The following is a 15,977-nucleotide window of genomic DNA, read 5'->3' as shown; positions in this document are numbered from 1 at the left end:
AGAGGACGATGTTTATAACCGTGAGTACGAGGCAATTGAAACATATAGAGACAATTTGGACGAAGTTAAGTTAAAGATGACGAATTTATGTACTGAAAATGTAGGCATAGTTAAAGATCACAGATCGGATATTTCATCTACAGCTAAAAAGAATTTAAAACTACCTAAGTTGGAACTAGCCAAGTTTGGGGGGGAAATAAAGGATTGGCTCGGATTCTGGAGAATGTTTAAAAGAATCCATGATGATTGCGATATAGAATCTGAAGATAAATTTCAGTATCTGATTCAGTGCACCAAACCTGACAGTCGAGCCAGAGAACTGGTAAATAGCTTCCCTGCCACTGCCGAAAACTATCCAAAGGTTATAGAGTGTATGAAGGAACGCTTTGGACGTGAAGATCTTTTGACTGAGTATTACGTTAGGGAGCTTATTGGGTTAGTTATCCAGAATGTGTCCCATAAGAAAGATAAATCAGGGATAGCCGTTTTGTATGATACACTAGAGAGCAAGTTAAGAGCATTAGAATCCATAGGTGTAACCAGAGATAAATATGGGTCATTGTTGTTCCCCCTGGTAGAATCGTGCTTACCTGAAGATGTTTTAAGGGTATGGCTCAGAAATCAATCGTCAGGGAATGAAGATTTTATCAGTCCACATAAAGATAAACTGGAGACTCTTCTTAATTTCCTTAAACGTGAAGTGGAGGGAGAAGAAAGGATTACCTTTGCGCAGGCAGGTTTCGGTTTAGCTGATAGGAAAAAACAAGAGAAGGGAAGAGGGAAAATTTCTGAAGATACATCGCTACCAACTGCGAGTTCATTGTTCTCTGCGAAATTCGATGGCAAGAAGCGAAAGTGTGTGTTTTGCAGTAAACCACATGAGAGTAAGGAATGTCATCTTGCTCAACAAATGAGCTTGGAAGAAAAGCGTTACAAGCTAGCCAAAGAAAACTGTTGTTTTGCATGTCTGAAGTTAGGGCACAGAGCCAAGAATTGCAAGGCACACATTCGATGCCCCTTGTGCACTAACCCTCATATTGTGCCATAAACTAAATGTGAAAGGGGCTGAAGAGAAACTTGAACCTAGAACTCGGGAAGGTGGGGAAAACCAGAGCGATATCTCCATGAACATTCAGAGTGCCACAAAGGAGGTGTTTCTTCAAACATTGTGTATCAAGCTGACACATAAGGGGAAACAGAAGAAGGTCCAGGCATTGATAGACAGTGGATCCCGGAGATCCTACATCTTGAAGAAGACGGCTGAGGAAATGGGATACAAACCTTTGAAAACAGAGACGATGATTCATAAGTTGTTTGGAGGCGCTGAGACGTGTGAAGAAGACCACCATGTGTACAATGTAGAGGTGAGCAGCTGCGATGGTTCATATAGTACAACGTTGCAGTTAATCGATCAGAAGGTAATTTGTGGTAAAATTCCAAAGTTGAAGTTTGGGCCCTGGATGAAGGAGATGAGAGAGAAAAAGATATGGCTCTCAGATGTGGGAAGTGATCCAACTGACGTGGAAGTTCTTCTAGGAGCTGATGTTGCTAGAAATATTTTGATGGATGAAATGCATAAGCTTGAATCAGGATTGGTAGCCGTTAGGACTGCGCTTGGCTGGACAGTGACAGGCAGACTGAAGGAAGGGGAGAAGGACACTCTAGCTCCATATACAACCTCACTGTTCATTCAATCTGCCTCGATAGCTGACTTATGGAACTTGGATACCATAGGCATATCTGATCCAGTGGAAAACAAATCGAGAGAAGAAATGGAAGAAGCCGCACGTAACTACTTTCAAAATACAGTAAGAATTAATGGCGATGGCCGATATGAAGTTGCGTTACCTTGGCTGGAGAGCCGTCAGAATCTACGGAACAACAAGGAGATAGCGGAAAAGAGATTGATCTCTGTTTTGAACAGGCTGATCAAGGAAGGAAAGTTTGAGGAATACGGAAAGGTGTTTCAGGAGTGGGTAAATGAGGACATCATTGAAGACGTTCCAGAGGAAGAAAACAAAGATCGATGTTACTACTTACCACATCGAGGAATATTTAAAGACAACTCTACTACTAAGGTGAGACCAGTTTTTGATGGTTCCTGCAAGTCAAAGGATACGCCTTCATTGAATGAGTGCCTCGAGAAAGGACCTAATTTGCTACTACAAATCCCCACACTTCTTTTGATGTTTCGGAAGAATAGGATAGGGGTGATTTCGGATATTAGAAAGGCTTTTCTTCAGATATCTGTCCAAGAAACGGACCGTGATTGGTTACGCTTCTTTTGGTGGAAGGATATAGAGAGAAGAGAATTAAAGGCATTTCGTCACTGCCAAGTAGTATTTGGACTGAATTGCAGCCCATTTCTGCTGGAAGCAGTGTTAGATCTACACTTGAAACATAGTACAGACTACCGAGGGACAGCTGAAAAGTTGAGAAACTCCTTTTATGTCGATAATTGCATCACTTCTGTGGACAATGAGGAGGAATTATGTATGTTTATGGAAGAATCTACTGCATTGCTGAGCAGAGTACAGTTCAATCTTCGTAACTGGGAGCACACATGGCTAAATTCTTCTGAAAGAGATTCATCCACTTCTGAGGTAACTTCAGTGTTAGGTCTTCGATGGAATAAAGCAAGAGATGTTCTTTCTTGTGAACAAATTGACGTATCGAGGATTGGTGAGAAGATCACTAGAAGGAATGTATTGGCTGCTGCCCAGAGCATCTTTGACCCCATCGGTTTTACTTGCCCTGTCTCTATAGTACCCAAGTTGCTGTTACAGGAAAGTTGGCAGAAGAAAATGAGCTGGGATGAAGAAATGGAGGACGAAATGAGGAAAAAGTTTGAAAATTGGCTTCAAGAACTGAACGTATTGCCTGATATTAAAATTCCTAGACAAATAGCACCTTGTGAAACACAGGAATCTTGGAGCCTTCACACATTTTGCGATGCGAGCGGCGTAGCATATGCCGCAGTTGTATTCCTTCGATCACAAGATGGTCAAAATTCAAATGTAACACTCTTACAGGCGAAATCTCGTGTAGCACCTCTGAAGAAAACTACTATTTCTCGGTTGGAACTCTTAGCTTGTTCAATTGCAGCTCGTCTTGCTTCTTCCGTAAAGGCAAGTTTAGGAATTGGAGACCTTTCAACTTATTATTGGACGGATTCGACAACAGCGCTCTGCTGGATCAAGAGGAAAGAAGTCTGGGGAACTTTCGTGGCCAACCGGGTGAAGGAAATTAAACAATTGTCGAGCCCTGATAGTTGGAATCATGTGCGTGGAGTGAATAATCCGGCTGACCTACCCTCCAGGGGATGCTCCGCTACCAAACTCCTGATGTCGAAATGGTGGGAGGGTCCTCAGTGGCTGAGATGCCCCAGTTCTGAGTGGCCTAATGACGATGTCATGCCTGATGAAGAAAAGGTCAACGAAGAGAAAAAGGAAAGGACTTTCTACTGTTTTAGTTTCTGCGAAACCAGAAGAAAAATGGTATCTTCATTAGTTTTCAAAGTACATGAAAGTTGTCAGGATGACAGCTTGGATTTTGCGATTCATCCACAACACGGCCGGAAGGAGAGGACGACACACTTCAAAGGAACTTGAAGTGGAAGAGTTGCAAATGGCTGAAAGGAGGCTATGGAAGATTGTGACGCAAGAGATGCTTGGAGAAAAGGAGCGGTCGTCCCTCAAATCTCTCAATGTGTTTGAAGATGAAAGTGGGTTACTTCGGGTCAAGACGAGGTTAATAAGAAGAAAGGATGAAGAATTATTCCTTACTCCCATTCTGATACCTGCAAACCATAAGCTAGTTCACATGATGATTATGGAGAAACATTTGGAATTGTCTCATGCTGGAGTACAAGTTCTGCTCTCTACTTTGTGAGAGCGGTTTTGGATCGTCAGTGGTAGGAGAACCATAAGAACGGTGATTTCTGGCTGTGTCAAGTGTAGAAGATACCAAGTGAAAGGAATTACCACAGAGGTCGCACCTTTGCCTGAGGATCGAATTCGAGATGCTTCTGTTTTTGAGATTGTAGGGGTGGATTTGGCTGGCCCATTATATCTCCGCGGGGGTGAAAAGGCATGGATAGTGATATTCACATGTGCTGTTTACAGAGCTGTACACTTTGAGCTCATCAGGACTTTGTCTACTCCAGGGTTCCTTCAAGCGTTACGAAGATTTATTGCTCGGAGAGGGAGACCAAATGTTATTTACAGTGATAATGGAAGGAATTTTGTGGGAGCTGAAAATGCGTTCCGTGATCTTGACTGGACGAAAGTGAGTGTAGAAGCTAGTTGTCTGAGAATCGCTTGGAAATTCAATCCTCCCACAGCTGCATGGTGGGGAGGGTTTTGGGAACGTATTGTTCAGATGCTAAAGAAGTTGTTGCGACGAATCTTAGGTCGTTCCTCTTTGGATTACGAAGGACTGTTGACAGTATTAATGGACACTGAAGCAGTTATTAATTCCCGACCGTTGACTTACTTATCTGAAGACAGTGATGATTTACTAGCATTGACTCCAGCAATGTTTCTTCAGGATATTCCTAGGGTGGGAGTGCCCGATATTGATCACATTGATCAGATAAGCCACGGAAAGAGATTCAGATATATGCAGCATCTGAGGACAGAATTACGTAAAAGATTCAGGATAGAGTACTTAGGACAACTTAAACCGGGGAAAGGTCAGACGAACCCTCGTCGAGGGTTAAAGGTTGGGGAAGTAGTGATCCTTGGAAGTGATGGAGCACGTAGAATAGACTGGCCTTTAGGAAGAGTGGTTGCTGTATATCCTGGGAAGGACAATGTCATCAGGGTGGTCAAGGTGAAGACTGCTGGTGGTGAGTTGGACCGGCCTGTGCAGAACATCTATCCACTGGAAGCAACTCCCATTACTGAGTGGCAGAATGAAGAAGAGGTCCAGGAGAAGAGCCCTGCTGTGCCTGTCTCTAGCAGAACTGTTCCACGAGTGGTTACTACAAGATGTGGGAGGAAGATACGAATCCCATCTCGTCTCAGTTTGTAGATTTTTCTTTGCTTTGTTTTGTTTTGGTTGTGAATTTAGTGGTTTTAATCATGTGATTAAAAGGTGGGAGGATGTTACGAAAATTTGGTTATGTTTATTTGTTCTTGGCCTCAAAAATGGTGGACACTGGCAGGATATCAATGTTTACTTGGACTCGGTGGTGTGTGAGGCCTGATGGGACATTGAAGACAAAAGCAGGATGTATAAAGGCGGTAGCCATGTGTATGTATCATGTTTTGTGTCGTGTGCAATAAATAGTATGTTCTATCTTTGTGGTTAATACTAGTTCAGTGAATTAGTCCCTTAACGACACAATATCAAGATTTTAAAAGACCTTTGAATACCCAGTACATCTTTCTTATGTGATATTGAACTTTCTTCATGTGAAAAAGTTTATGTTTTTTATGTTTTTTTATTTGCTAGTGAACTTTTTATGTTGCACCTTTTGATAAGACTTTTGAATACCCAGTGCATCTTTCTTATACGATATTGAACTTTCGTCATGTGAAAAAAGTTGATGTTTTCTACGTTCTCTTGTTATTTGCCAGCGAATTTTTACTTTGCAACTTTTGAACGACAGGCTGAAGATGACCCTGACTAAAGGTCAAATCGGTCCCAATTGTGATTGACTTATAATGTAACTTTGCATTAATAAGTTTTCTTGTATTGAATAGGTGGAACCACAATACATTATTAATTTAATTGTAATCTCATTTCAATATGGACCAAATGAAATTCTTATCATTCAATTCAAGACCTGACACCCTCACTCTGCCAGTCACTCAGCCTTGATAAAGTCTACTGTACAGACATTAAAGCGCCAGCAATTTACAAACCTAGGAAGCAACACAACAACCCTCCTTACAAAGGACAATATTGGCTCTAGTTGCGAAAATCTATAGAACAACTAAAAGTAATACCAAACTAAGCATGGTTACATGGTAATAATGCACACCTCACAAGTTGTGACTCCTCGGCTGACAGTTTTATAGTTTTGTGATTTTTTTATTAATATTGACAAAAATATTTCCAAGTTTAAATTGATATAACATAAACTGAATTTAGAAGAAACTTTCCAGGCCTACAGGCCATCATCAAATTATGTTTCGAGCTTCCAGCATTTCACTGGAAATTGCACCTCATATATTCAAGGATCTGCACTCTCCAAAGTTCAGTAGTGGACTTAAGCTGTGGCTGTGTTCTTTAGAGCTGTTAGCTAAATACTGTACTGGGTAGAAACACTAGGAACTAAAAAATAAAAGCTATAAACTTTAGAGTTTACAATGTTTTATTCTTAAAGGTGCTATAAACCCATTACAATATCTGTATTTTGCTTAATGTATTAGTACTCATGAGACTCCCACATATAAGGCCACTGGAATAGCAGAGGTGTATGTGCCAAAAGCTATTTTTGAGAAAAACACATTTTAAGTCTTGCTAAGTATCACACAGAGAAAGATGTATATACACAATCAAATATTTGGTTAAAACATTGTACACTGTTCAGAAATGAACCAGCAGGCATTACTAATGTAAATTACAATTATATAATACTATTTTATATATTCTAGGTTTGTGAACACTAATTTTATATATGGTCTTTTCGAAATGTAAATTAGCGTGTTAAGAATGAAACTGTTTTCTTGCAAAATGGAAATGTATAATATACAAACAAATGAACTAATATGAATAATTATTTTATTTTAAATACTCCTTCTATAAACTTTAATCCCCTATTTCCAAAATTCTCAAAATATTTCATCAATTTCATCTCAACCCACTTTCTTGAAACAACCATACCGACAAGGAGGCCCTACTTCCTTTGTACTTATAACATAGTTTTTGAACTTAAATATCTTCACCTGTATTTCTCTTTTTTTCTTGGTTTATTTATTTTCCATTTGCTTTTCTGTACACAGCATTTTCTAGGATGACTTATCTGAATGGCTATGAGAAGGTGATGGGACCACATGGCTATGGGAGAAGGAATTCAGAAGGCAAACATCTCCTAGACTTCTGCATAAGGAACTGTTTGGTAGTAAAAAACAGTTGATTCAACAAAAGAGTCAGTCACAAGATTACCCGTTACAGCTGGGATGGAAAGAGCAAGATGGTTATTGGCTATGTCATTATAGTACGCGAACCTTTTCTTGAGCCCTGAACTCCATAGTGCTGAATGGGAACTAGGGCTCAAGAAAAGGTTCGCGTACTATACATATAAAGAAAGAAGTAGACTTGTGACTGATGTCAAGGGGATTCCAAGTGAGAGCCTCAGTAGCGACCACTGATTATTAGTAGCAGATATGAAAGACATTAATGTACCAAAGATAACAACCAGGAAATTACCTAAGATTAAAGTGTGGGAACTACAACAGATTGGAAAAAGGACCGACTATCAGGACCGTATAAGAGGACAACTACTTACGGAAGAAGTTGAGAGTGGTGAAGTAGAGTCGACAAGATTTATAAACACCTTGATAAAAGAAGCAATAGAGGTTTGCGGGACCGAGCTCGATAGCTGCAGTCGCTTAAATGCGGCCAGTATCCAGTATTCGGGAGATAGTAGGTTCGAACCCCACTGTCGGCAGCCCTGAAAATGGTTTTCCGTGGTTTCCCATTTTCACACCAGGCAAATGCTGGGGCTGTACCTTAATTAAGGCCACGGCCGCTTCCTACCCACTCCTAGCCCTTCCCTGTCCCATCGTCGCCATAAGACCTATCTGTGTCGGTGCGACGTAAAGCAACTAGCAAAAAAAAGAAAGTTTGCGGGAAGACAAGTGCGAGAGTAAGGGAAAAAAGAGACACCCTGGTAGAATGAGAGAGTGAGATCCTCAATAAAGAAAAGGAACATGGCACAAAAAGAACGAGATAGATTGAAATCCAAGTTAGAACAGGTAAGGGACGAGGGGAGGATCAGAGACCTCAGTAAGTTTACTAGGACAAGAAATTGAGAGTTAAAAGAGTAGTAGAAGAGAAGAAGATAAAGTGCTGGGGAAAATTTGCTCAAAAACTGAAGGAAGACAGCAGAGGCAATATGAAACTATTGTTCAGAGTGATCAAAAACAAAAGGAATTCAGTTGAAACCATCAAAGCAATTGAGGATCCTAATGGAAACCTGGCCAGGAAAGAAGAGGACATCAGAGAGGGTCTGAGGAATCATTTTGTTTACCTACTAAACAGGACAGAAGCAGATCTGAGAACTAAAGAATCAGCTGTTGAAACCTGCACAGAAGTACTTCCCATTACAAGGCCAGAAACAGAAGCAGCCCTTAAGAAGATGCAGCAAGGGAAATCCCCAGGAATCAATGAAGTCAGCACAGACATGATTAAAGCAGCAAGAGTCCAGGGTTTACAGTGGCTACACAGAGTGCTCAATGCAGTTAGGAAAGATGGCAAGATACCTACTGATTGGACCAAGGGCGTCATTATCCCCCTGTTTAAGAAAGAAAATTGCCAAAAATGCTCCAATTACTGAGGAATAACACTCCTTTCTCTTGGGCTTAAGATTCATGAAAAATCTTAGAGAGCAGATTGTGAGTCATCTTAGAGCCACAGTTTGAAGAGGAACAGTATGGCTTCAGGCCAAACAGGTCCACAAGAGACCTAATTTTCAGTGTCCATATGTTAATGGAAAAATATTGGGAAAAAGGCAAAGATCTGTTTATGGTTTTCCTTGACATTGAAAAAACATATGACAGCATTGCAAGAGAGAAGATATGGGAAAAAGGAATGTGCTGGAGGGACTGGTAAGGAAAGTTCAGATGTTGTATGAGAACTGTACCAGCTGTGTACAATTGGGTGACGGACATTCATCCTGGTTCAAGACCGAAAGTGGAGTCCAGCAAGGCAGAGCACTATCCCCATTATTGTTATCACCATCATGGATGACATAATGAAGAACATCAAGAAAACACTATTGAACTAAATGCAATGGCCTTTGCTGATGATGTTATGATCTGGGGAGAAACTGAGGAACAAGTACAATGAATGGAAGGTCAAGTTCCATGAGTTCAATCTCAAGATAAGCGAACTCAAAATAGTAGTGATGGCAATAAACAGAGAGGGATGACCAGCGAACATCATTCTAGGAAACCATCCACTAGAAAGTGTGGAAAGCTTTACATACCTCGGCAGTGTAATATCTCTAGATACACTAGCCACAAAGGACGTGGCAAATTGAGTGCAGAAGAGCTCTCACTTTTACCAGCAAGTATGAACGCTCCTCTGGGATCCCAAAGTACCAACAATAACAAAGCTGGTGATGTTCAGTCAGTACTTCATACCAATTTTAACCTATGGTATTGAAACTTGTACCCTCACTAAGAAAGACTAATCAAGGTTGCAGGCATCCGAGATGAAGTTTCTGAGGTCCACAATTAAAAAACAAAAAAGACTGGACAAGTTGAGGAATGATGTGGTTAGGAAGGAAGCTGGGATTGTTACATCATTGTTAGATCGGATCAGCATATCCAGACCTAGGTGGTTTGGGCATGTAATGAGAATGGAGCCAACAAGGACAGCATATGTTAACTTGGAGGTGGTTTGGGCATGTAATGAGAATGGAGCCAACAAGGACAGCATATGTTAACTTGGAGCGACATGTGGCAGGGAAACAGATGGTGGGAAGGCCAAGAACCCACTGGATGACATTGTAAAGACGGACATTGCAGATCGGGGAAGGACACTGGGGGACGTCATTAACAACAGAACATATCTCAATAAGACAGAATGGAAAAGGCTCACCAACAGCACCCGAGAAAATGGAACTGTAAAATAATGATGATGACTTATCTTATGAGAAGGAGAAGCACTGTCTGTATCACTCATTGTTTGTGCTTAATAAAAGTAAATAATAATGGAAAGTCTACACTGTAAGTTTCATTCCTTGAATGATAATGGTCAAAAGGACAAATTTAAATACAGAATAGGGTTGGGCAGACTGGAACAGTCAGTTGTTCCAATACATTAGGAGCTTGAGGTGGAGTGTTTCGGTACAGTGTGCCGGCACACGGCACATGGAGCTGTAACTGTGTGGTAGAGAGAACTTCGTGAGGCAACATGATGTGGAAGAGACTATCCTCATTTTTCCGTATTGAAAGTCTATTTAAAGGAGAAACAATAAAACTTTTGTATCCACCTATTCAATACATTTAAAGCAATTATAAAATTAGGATCTCATCCTTATTTTATTGTGTAAATATTAAAACATAGGACATGTTTCGTTCATATTTTGAACATCTTCAGCCATAAATATTCTTACAGGGTTAAATGATAACATTATTTTAGAACTTACACTTATGGTTTGCCTTTGACAAATTTATCCTTAATGAGCTTTGAAAAACTTCTTAAATATTAAAACGTTTGTATATTACGTGGTGTTATTGAAAATAATAAATTAGTTTCAACCTTTAAAACCTTATTCTAATATTTAAAATACAATATCAATACATTTACAAACTGTTGAAATTGCTTAATGTTTTCAAATTATTCGTTGTATACACATTCAAACATTTTGTTACAATTGGCGTAACTTTTCACATATTATACTGTATGGAAGTGGAATCTTAATACACTCCAAACAGCTGAGGTTAGGCTTCAATATTATACTATTCGTCTATAAAAGTGACAAAACTGATGTGCACTGTTGATTATAGGTTATGAAATATTTAACTTCAAAATTTGTCAAATTCACAAATTGTTGTAGTTTTGACCAGTGTATAATAGGGCAAACGTCCAGACGTAAGCGGGGACTCTGTCAATTGGTGATGAACAAGCTTTGGTAACATGCAAATGGTAATTTCATCAAAGTTTACGTAAGAAAGTCTGTTGACATATTCTTTCTCCTCCTGCCTGCATTTACTCTAGTGCACTCAGCTGTTTGACTGCTGCTTGTCATTCTACGACAGTACAGTATATCCCTATATATATATATCTCTGAAATTTCAATTACTGTATTTACCCAATTGTAAACTGACCATTTTTTACACTTTTCTTGGTTCAAAAAATGCCCCTTAGCTTGGATATCGGTATTGTTAACATGGCCAATAAATTGGACACAGTAGAAATAGCAAACAGTTCCAAAAAATAACACCACAAGCTGCCATAAGTTAAGTTTCCACCACCACGTAAATTCAGACCCAGTTTCATTAACAATGTTAAATATATACAATAACAATGTGTTCAGATTCTTGCATTTCTTCAAATATTTCCTGAGAAATTTTTGCTATATAACACGTTGTTAACTCTCCCGAGAGTTGAAATGGAAATGGCGTAGGGGCTTTTAGTGCCGGGAGTGTCCGAGAAAATGTTTGGCTCGCCTGGTGCAGGTCTTTTGATTTGATGCCCGTAGGCGACCTGTGCGTCGAGATGAGGATGAAATGATGATGAAGACAACATATACACCCAGCCCCCGTGCCAGCGAAATTAACCAATGATGGTTAAAATTCCCGACCCTCCCGGGAATCGAACCCGGGACCCCTGTGACCAAAGACCAGCACGCTAACCATTTAGCCACGGAGCTGGACTCCCGAGACTTTAATTGCTGCTCATTATTACATTTTATTTCAATATTGTACTAGTTCAGTTAGCTGCCTTTAAGGCATGAGCTCACCAAACAGATATTTAAATTTGACCAAATAGCATAGGCTTCAGCTTAACAGCAGCTAGGTTTGGCTAGTCTTGCAGCTCTACATTTGGGAGGCAGATGGGCAGTTCCCCACTGTCAGCTGTCCTGAGAATGGTTTTCCAAGGTTTTCCATTCTCCTTCACTATGGGAAATTCCAGCCCACGGCCGCACCCACATCACCTTCTCTGTATATCACATCACCGTGACAAATCTCCTCGGACTGAGAGACTGTGTTACAGTCTAGGAAGCTCGCCATATCCTGTCTGCGTACAGAATGAAAACTTTTTTTTATCCACCCACCCTATTTAAATTCATACATAGTACATACATACATACATACATACATACATACATACATGTATGTATATATAATGGACCACTATGCCTTCTAGTGTTCAGTTTGTAAAACATTTAGATGAAGTTAATTTTGTCATACATGGAAACCCACTAAAAATATTTAGTTGAACTTTTAATAAATAGAATTTGAAAATTTATAAATTGTGATGATATTTTTGCTCCAACTGCTGATGGGTGATCTTTCAGCTCCTTTCTTCTTGTTGATAAATTAAAATAATCAACTACAGGACAAGTTCCCATCCTATAGCCTGTCTGATACAAACATAATGTGAAATATAATGTTAAGAAATGTTTTGACTTGAATTCAGAATTTCTTTCTTGAAGGTGATCCATTACATTCTTAATAATGGTATATGTTTATTGATATCTGATATTTTCCTTCACTTAACTAATTCCTCCAGTTGTCTGCCCTTCCTAGAGGAGCTCAACCGAGCAGTCTGCTGGTACCTGACATGTGATCGTTACTGGGAAGACACACCTGGAGAGACAAGGCATTTTCCATGGGGACTCGTCTTTGTTTTGGTTATGGTGCTATCGCTGGGAATATGCCTCTGTTATTACATCATCTGGGTGCTTTTTGAGTAAGTCCAAATAATGTATTTATTGTGTACTTGAAACAAACTGAAAATAAACAGCAGGAAATATCATCTGAACTATTAAAAATAAATGTGAATACCTTTCTCTGAATAATTTTCTTTTTTAAACTTGGATCGTATTGGAAAATGTTAAATTTGTCATTGAATCAAAAAGTTAGTGCTGAAAGGGAAATGTACCATCTTGAATGCAAGGTCAATTGAAGTTTCTTTGTTACAATATATTTCTTACATGGTCATTAGATTTTCTCAACTACTAATCAATGGAAATATTTATACCTTTAGAAAGTTTCAGGGACCAGCAGAAATACCAGACTAGTTTCGATTTAAAATAAAATACCATACATATGGTATTTCATAGCTTATAAATACAAATGAATTATTTACTTACTGTGTATCTCAAAGAATTTTCAACACACTTACTAGATTTTGTAAATGATGTTTCTGAGACACTGTCCATTATATTGAAGACATTCACATGATCATTTCTCAAAGTCCCCCATCACATGATGTAGTGTGGTGGGTGAAATTCTTTCTACTTCATATTTTAAGTTCCTCTTTGAGTCTCCTGCTGTCCAAAATTTAAAACATATATTCTTGACTTAAGGTATTGCCAGAAGAATATATTACTTGCATTCATTAAATCAGGGGATCTTACAGGACATTTAATTTCTTATCATCAGAAAATTAGGTGACTTAGAAATATTTCTCCAAATACAGCCATAGCATTTCTTGATGTGTGAGATATTGCCCTATGTTGCTGGAACCCGACAGTCTGGGATTCAGTCCCAGTTTAAAAAATTAACAAAATATCTCCATACTGTAGTATGAAGTTACTACTGTTATTGAATTGCCTGTGTATTCTTCACTCCAAGACAGGAAAGAAAACACCTAACAAGTACTTTATTAGAATGTAGAGTTTTTGGTAAATCTCCTGAGGGTAATGGAGCGCCCAGTATTAATGGCTGACATTTCCAGTAAAGTGGAAATTTACTTCATCTATCACGAAAACCTCAGTTCAGTTGTCTAAAGCATTCAAAAGAGTCTCACAACTCATTTTGCAATGTAATATATCCTGTTCTCTTCACCGATGAGAGTGGGCTGAGTAGCTCAGACGGTAGAGCGCTGGCCTTCTGAGCCCAACTTGGCAGGTTCGATCCTGGCCCAATTCAGTGGTATTTGAAGGTGCTCAAATGCACCGGCCTCATGTCAGTAGATTTAGTGGCATGTTAAAGAACTCCTGCAGGACAAAATGTTGGCACTTTGACATCTCCGAAAATTGTAAAAGTAGTTAGAGGGATGTAAAGTTAATAACATTATTATTATTATTTCCTTTTGGTAGGCCAAAAATTAAAATATGTAATATATGATGTACAATCAGACCTTCTTAATGCAACAGCATGGCTAGGCCTATTTAGTGATACCAATATACACTATGTGATCAAAAGTATACGGACACCCCAAAAATCATAAATTTTTCATCTTAGGTGCATTGTGCTGCCACCTACTGTCAGGTACTCCATATCAGCGACCTCAATAGTCATTAGACATTGTTAGAGCAGAATGAGGTGCTCCGTGGAACTCACAGACTTCGAACGTGGTCAAGTGATTGGGTGTCACTTGTGTCTGAATTCTGTACGTGAGATTTCCACACTCCTAAACATCCCTAGATCCACTGTTTCTGATGTGATAGTGAAGTGGAAACGTGAAGGGATACATACAGAATGAAAGCGTACAGGCTGACCTCGTCTGTTGACTAACAGAGACCGCCGACAGTTGAAGAGGGTCATCATGTGTAATAGGCAGGCATCTATCCAGACCATCACACAGGAATTCCAAACTGCATCAGGAGGCGAGAGGTGAGAAAACCTGGATTTCATGGTCAAGCGGCTGCCACACATCATGCAGGTCAATGCCAAACGAAGCCTCGCTTGGTATAAGGAGCATAAACATTGGACGATTGAACAGTGGAAAAACGTTGTGTGGAGTAACAAATTACGGTACACAATGTGGCGATCCGATGGCAGGGTGTAGGTGAACGTCATCTGCCAGCATATGTACTGCCATCAGTAAAATTCGGAGGCGGTGGTGTTATGGTGTGGTCGTGCTTTTCATGGAGGGGGGCTTTGCACCCCTTGTTGTTTTGCATGGCACTATCACAGCACAGGACTTTATTGATGTTTCAAGCACCTTCTTGCTTCCCACCGTTGAGAGCACTTCGGGGATGGCGATTGCATCTTTCAACACGATCGAGCACCTGTTCATAATGCATGGCCTGTGGCGGAGTGGTTACACGACAATAACATCCCTGTAATTGACTGGCCTGCACAGATTCTCGACCTAAATCCTATAGAACACCTTTGGGATGTTTTGGAATGCCGACTTCGTGCCAGGCCTCACCGACCGACATCGCTACCTCTCCTCAGTGTGCAGCACTCCATGAAGAATGAGTTGCCATTCCCCAAGCAACCTTCCAGCACCTGATTAAACATATGCCTGTGAGAGTGGAAGCTGTCATCAAGGCTAAGGGTGGGCCAACACCATATTGAATTCCAGCATTACCGAGATGGAGGGGGCCACGAACTTGTACGTGATGTTCAGCCAGGTGTCTGGATACTTTTGATCACATAGTGTAGTTGGTCCATTATTGGCCATTATAAATTTTCTAGCTAACTCATTCCTGGTTGCCAGCGTTTTGCCCCAGTGTGCCAAGTTGGGCTCCTCAGTTGGTAAATGGCACACCCACCAAGACGCATGGCTAGTGCATACCGTACAGGCCACTGCGTAAGCTACCTGGAGCCACCAGCAGTGCCAATGCACTATGAGAAACTTTGTCTCATTTTCAAAAATTGATGCCTGCCCGGCCATCAGATGATAAAGATTTGTTCCAGAACAAATATTTCAGGTTTCATATAGGAGTCAACATCTTTATCATCTGATGACCAGGCAGGCATCAATTTTTGAAAATGAGACAAAGTCTCTCATAGTCCATTGGCACTTCCGGTGGCTCCAGGTAGCCTACGCAGTGGCCTCCACGGTATGCACTAGCCATGCGTCTTGGTTAGTATGCCATTTACCAACTGAAGAGCCCAACTTGGCACACTGAGGCGAAATGCTGGCAACCAGGAATTAGTTAGATGGAAAATTTATAATGTCCAATAACGGACCAACTATATTGCTATTATAAATTTACTCATTCAGAACAAATATTTCAGGTTCCCTATGGGAATCAACATTTTTATCATCTATTTAGTGAAGTCGTAGGCTTTTATTTACTGCCTAACAAACATGTTCAATGTTTTCAGGACTTCTGACAGCAGAGTCTCTTCGTAGAGTTTCCTTTTCAATGCAGAAGCCATTTTTTGAAA

The 15,977-nt window shown here is 40.1% G+C and overlaps 1 protein-coding gene across 1 annotated transcript in view; it reads left to right on the top strand.

The window, feature by feature from the left end:
* The window catches only part of LOC136870812 (uncharacterized), a 91,507-nt gene that overhangs the window by 69,291 nt on the left and 6,239 nt on the right, over positions 1-15,977 (top strand). Inside the window, exon 6 of the mRNA XM_067144939.2 lies at positions 12,435-12,597. Coding sequence (XP_067001040.1) covers positions 12,435-12,597 — 163 coding nt within the window. The remainder of the gene's footprint in view (positions 1-12,434; positions 12,598-15,977) is intronic.

The sequence above is a fragment of the Anabrus simplex genome, chromosome 1 (genome assembly GCF_040414725.1).
Source record: "Anabrus simplex isolate iqAnaSimp1 chromosome 1, ASM4041472v1, whole genome shotgun sequence".
Taxonomy (NCBI): Eukaryota; Metazoa; Arthropoda; class Insecta; order Orthoptera; family Tettigoniidae; genus Anabrus; species Anabrus simplex.
This window is presented reverse-complemented; position numbering and strand designations above follow the sequence as displayed.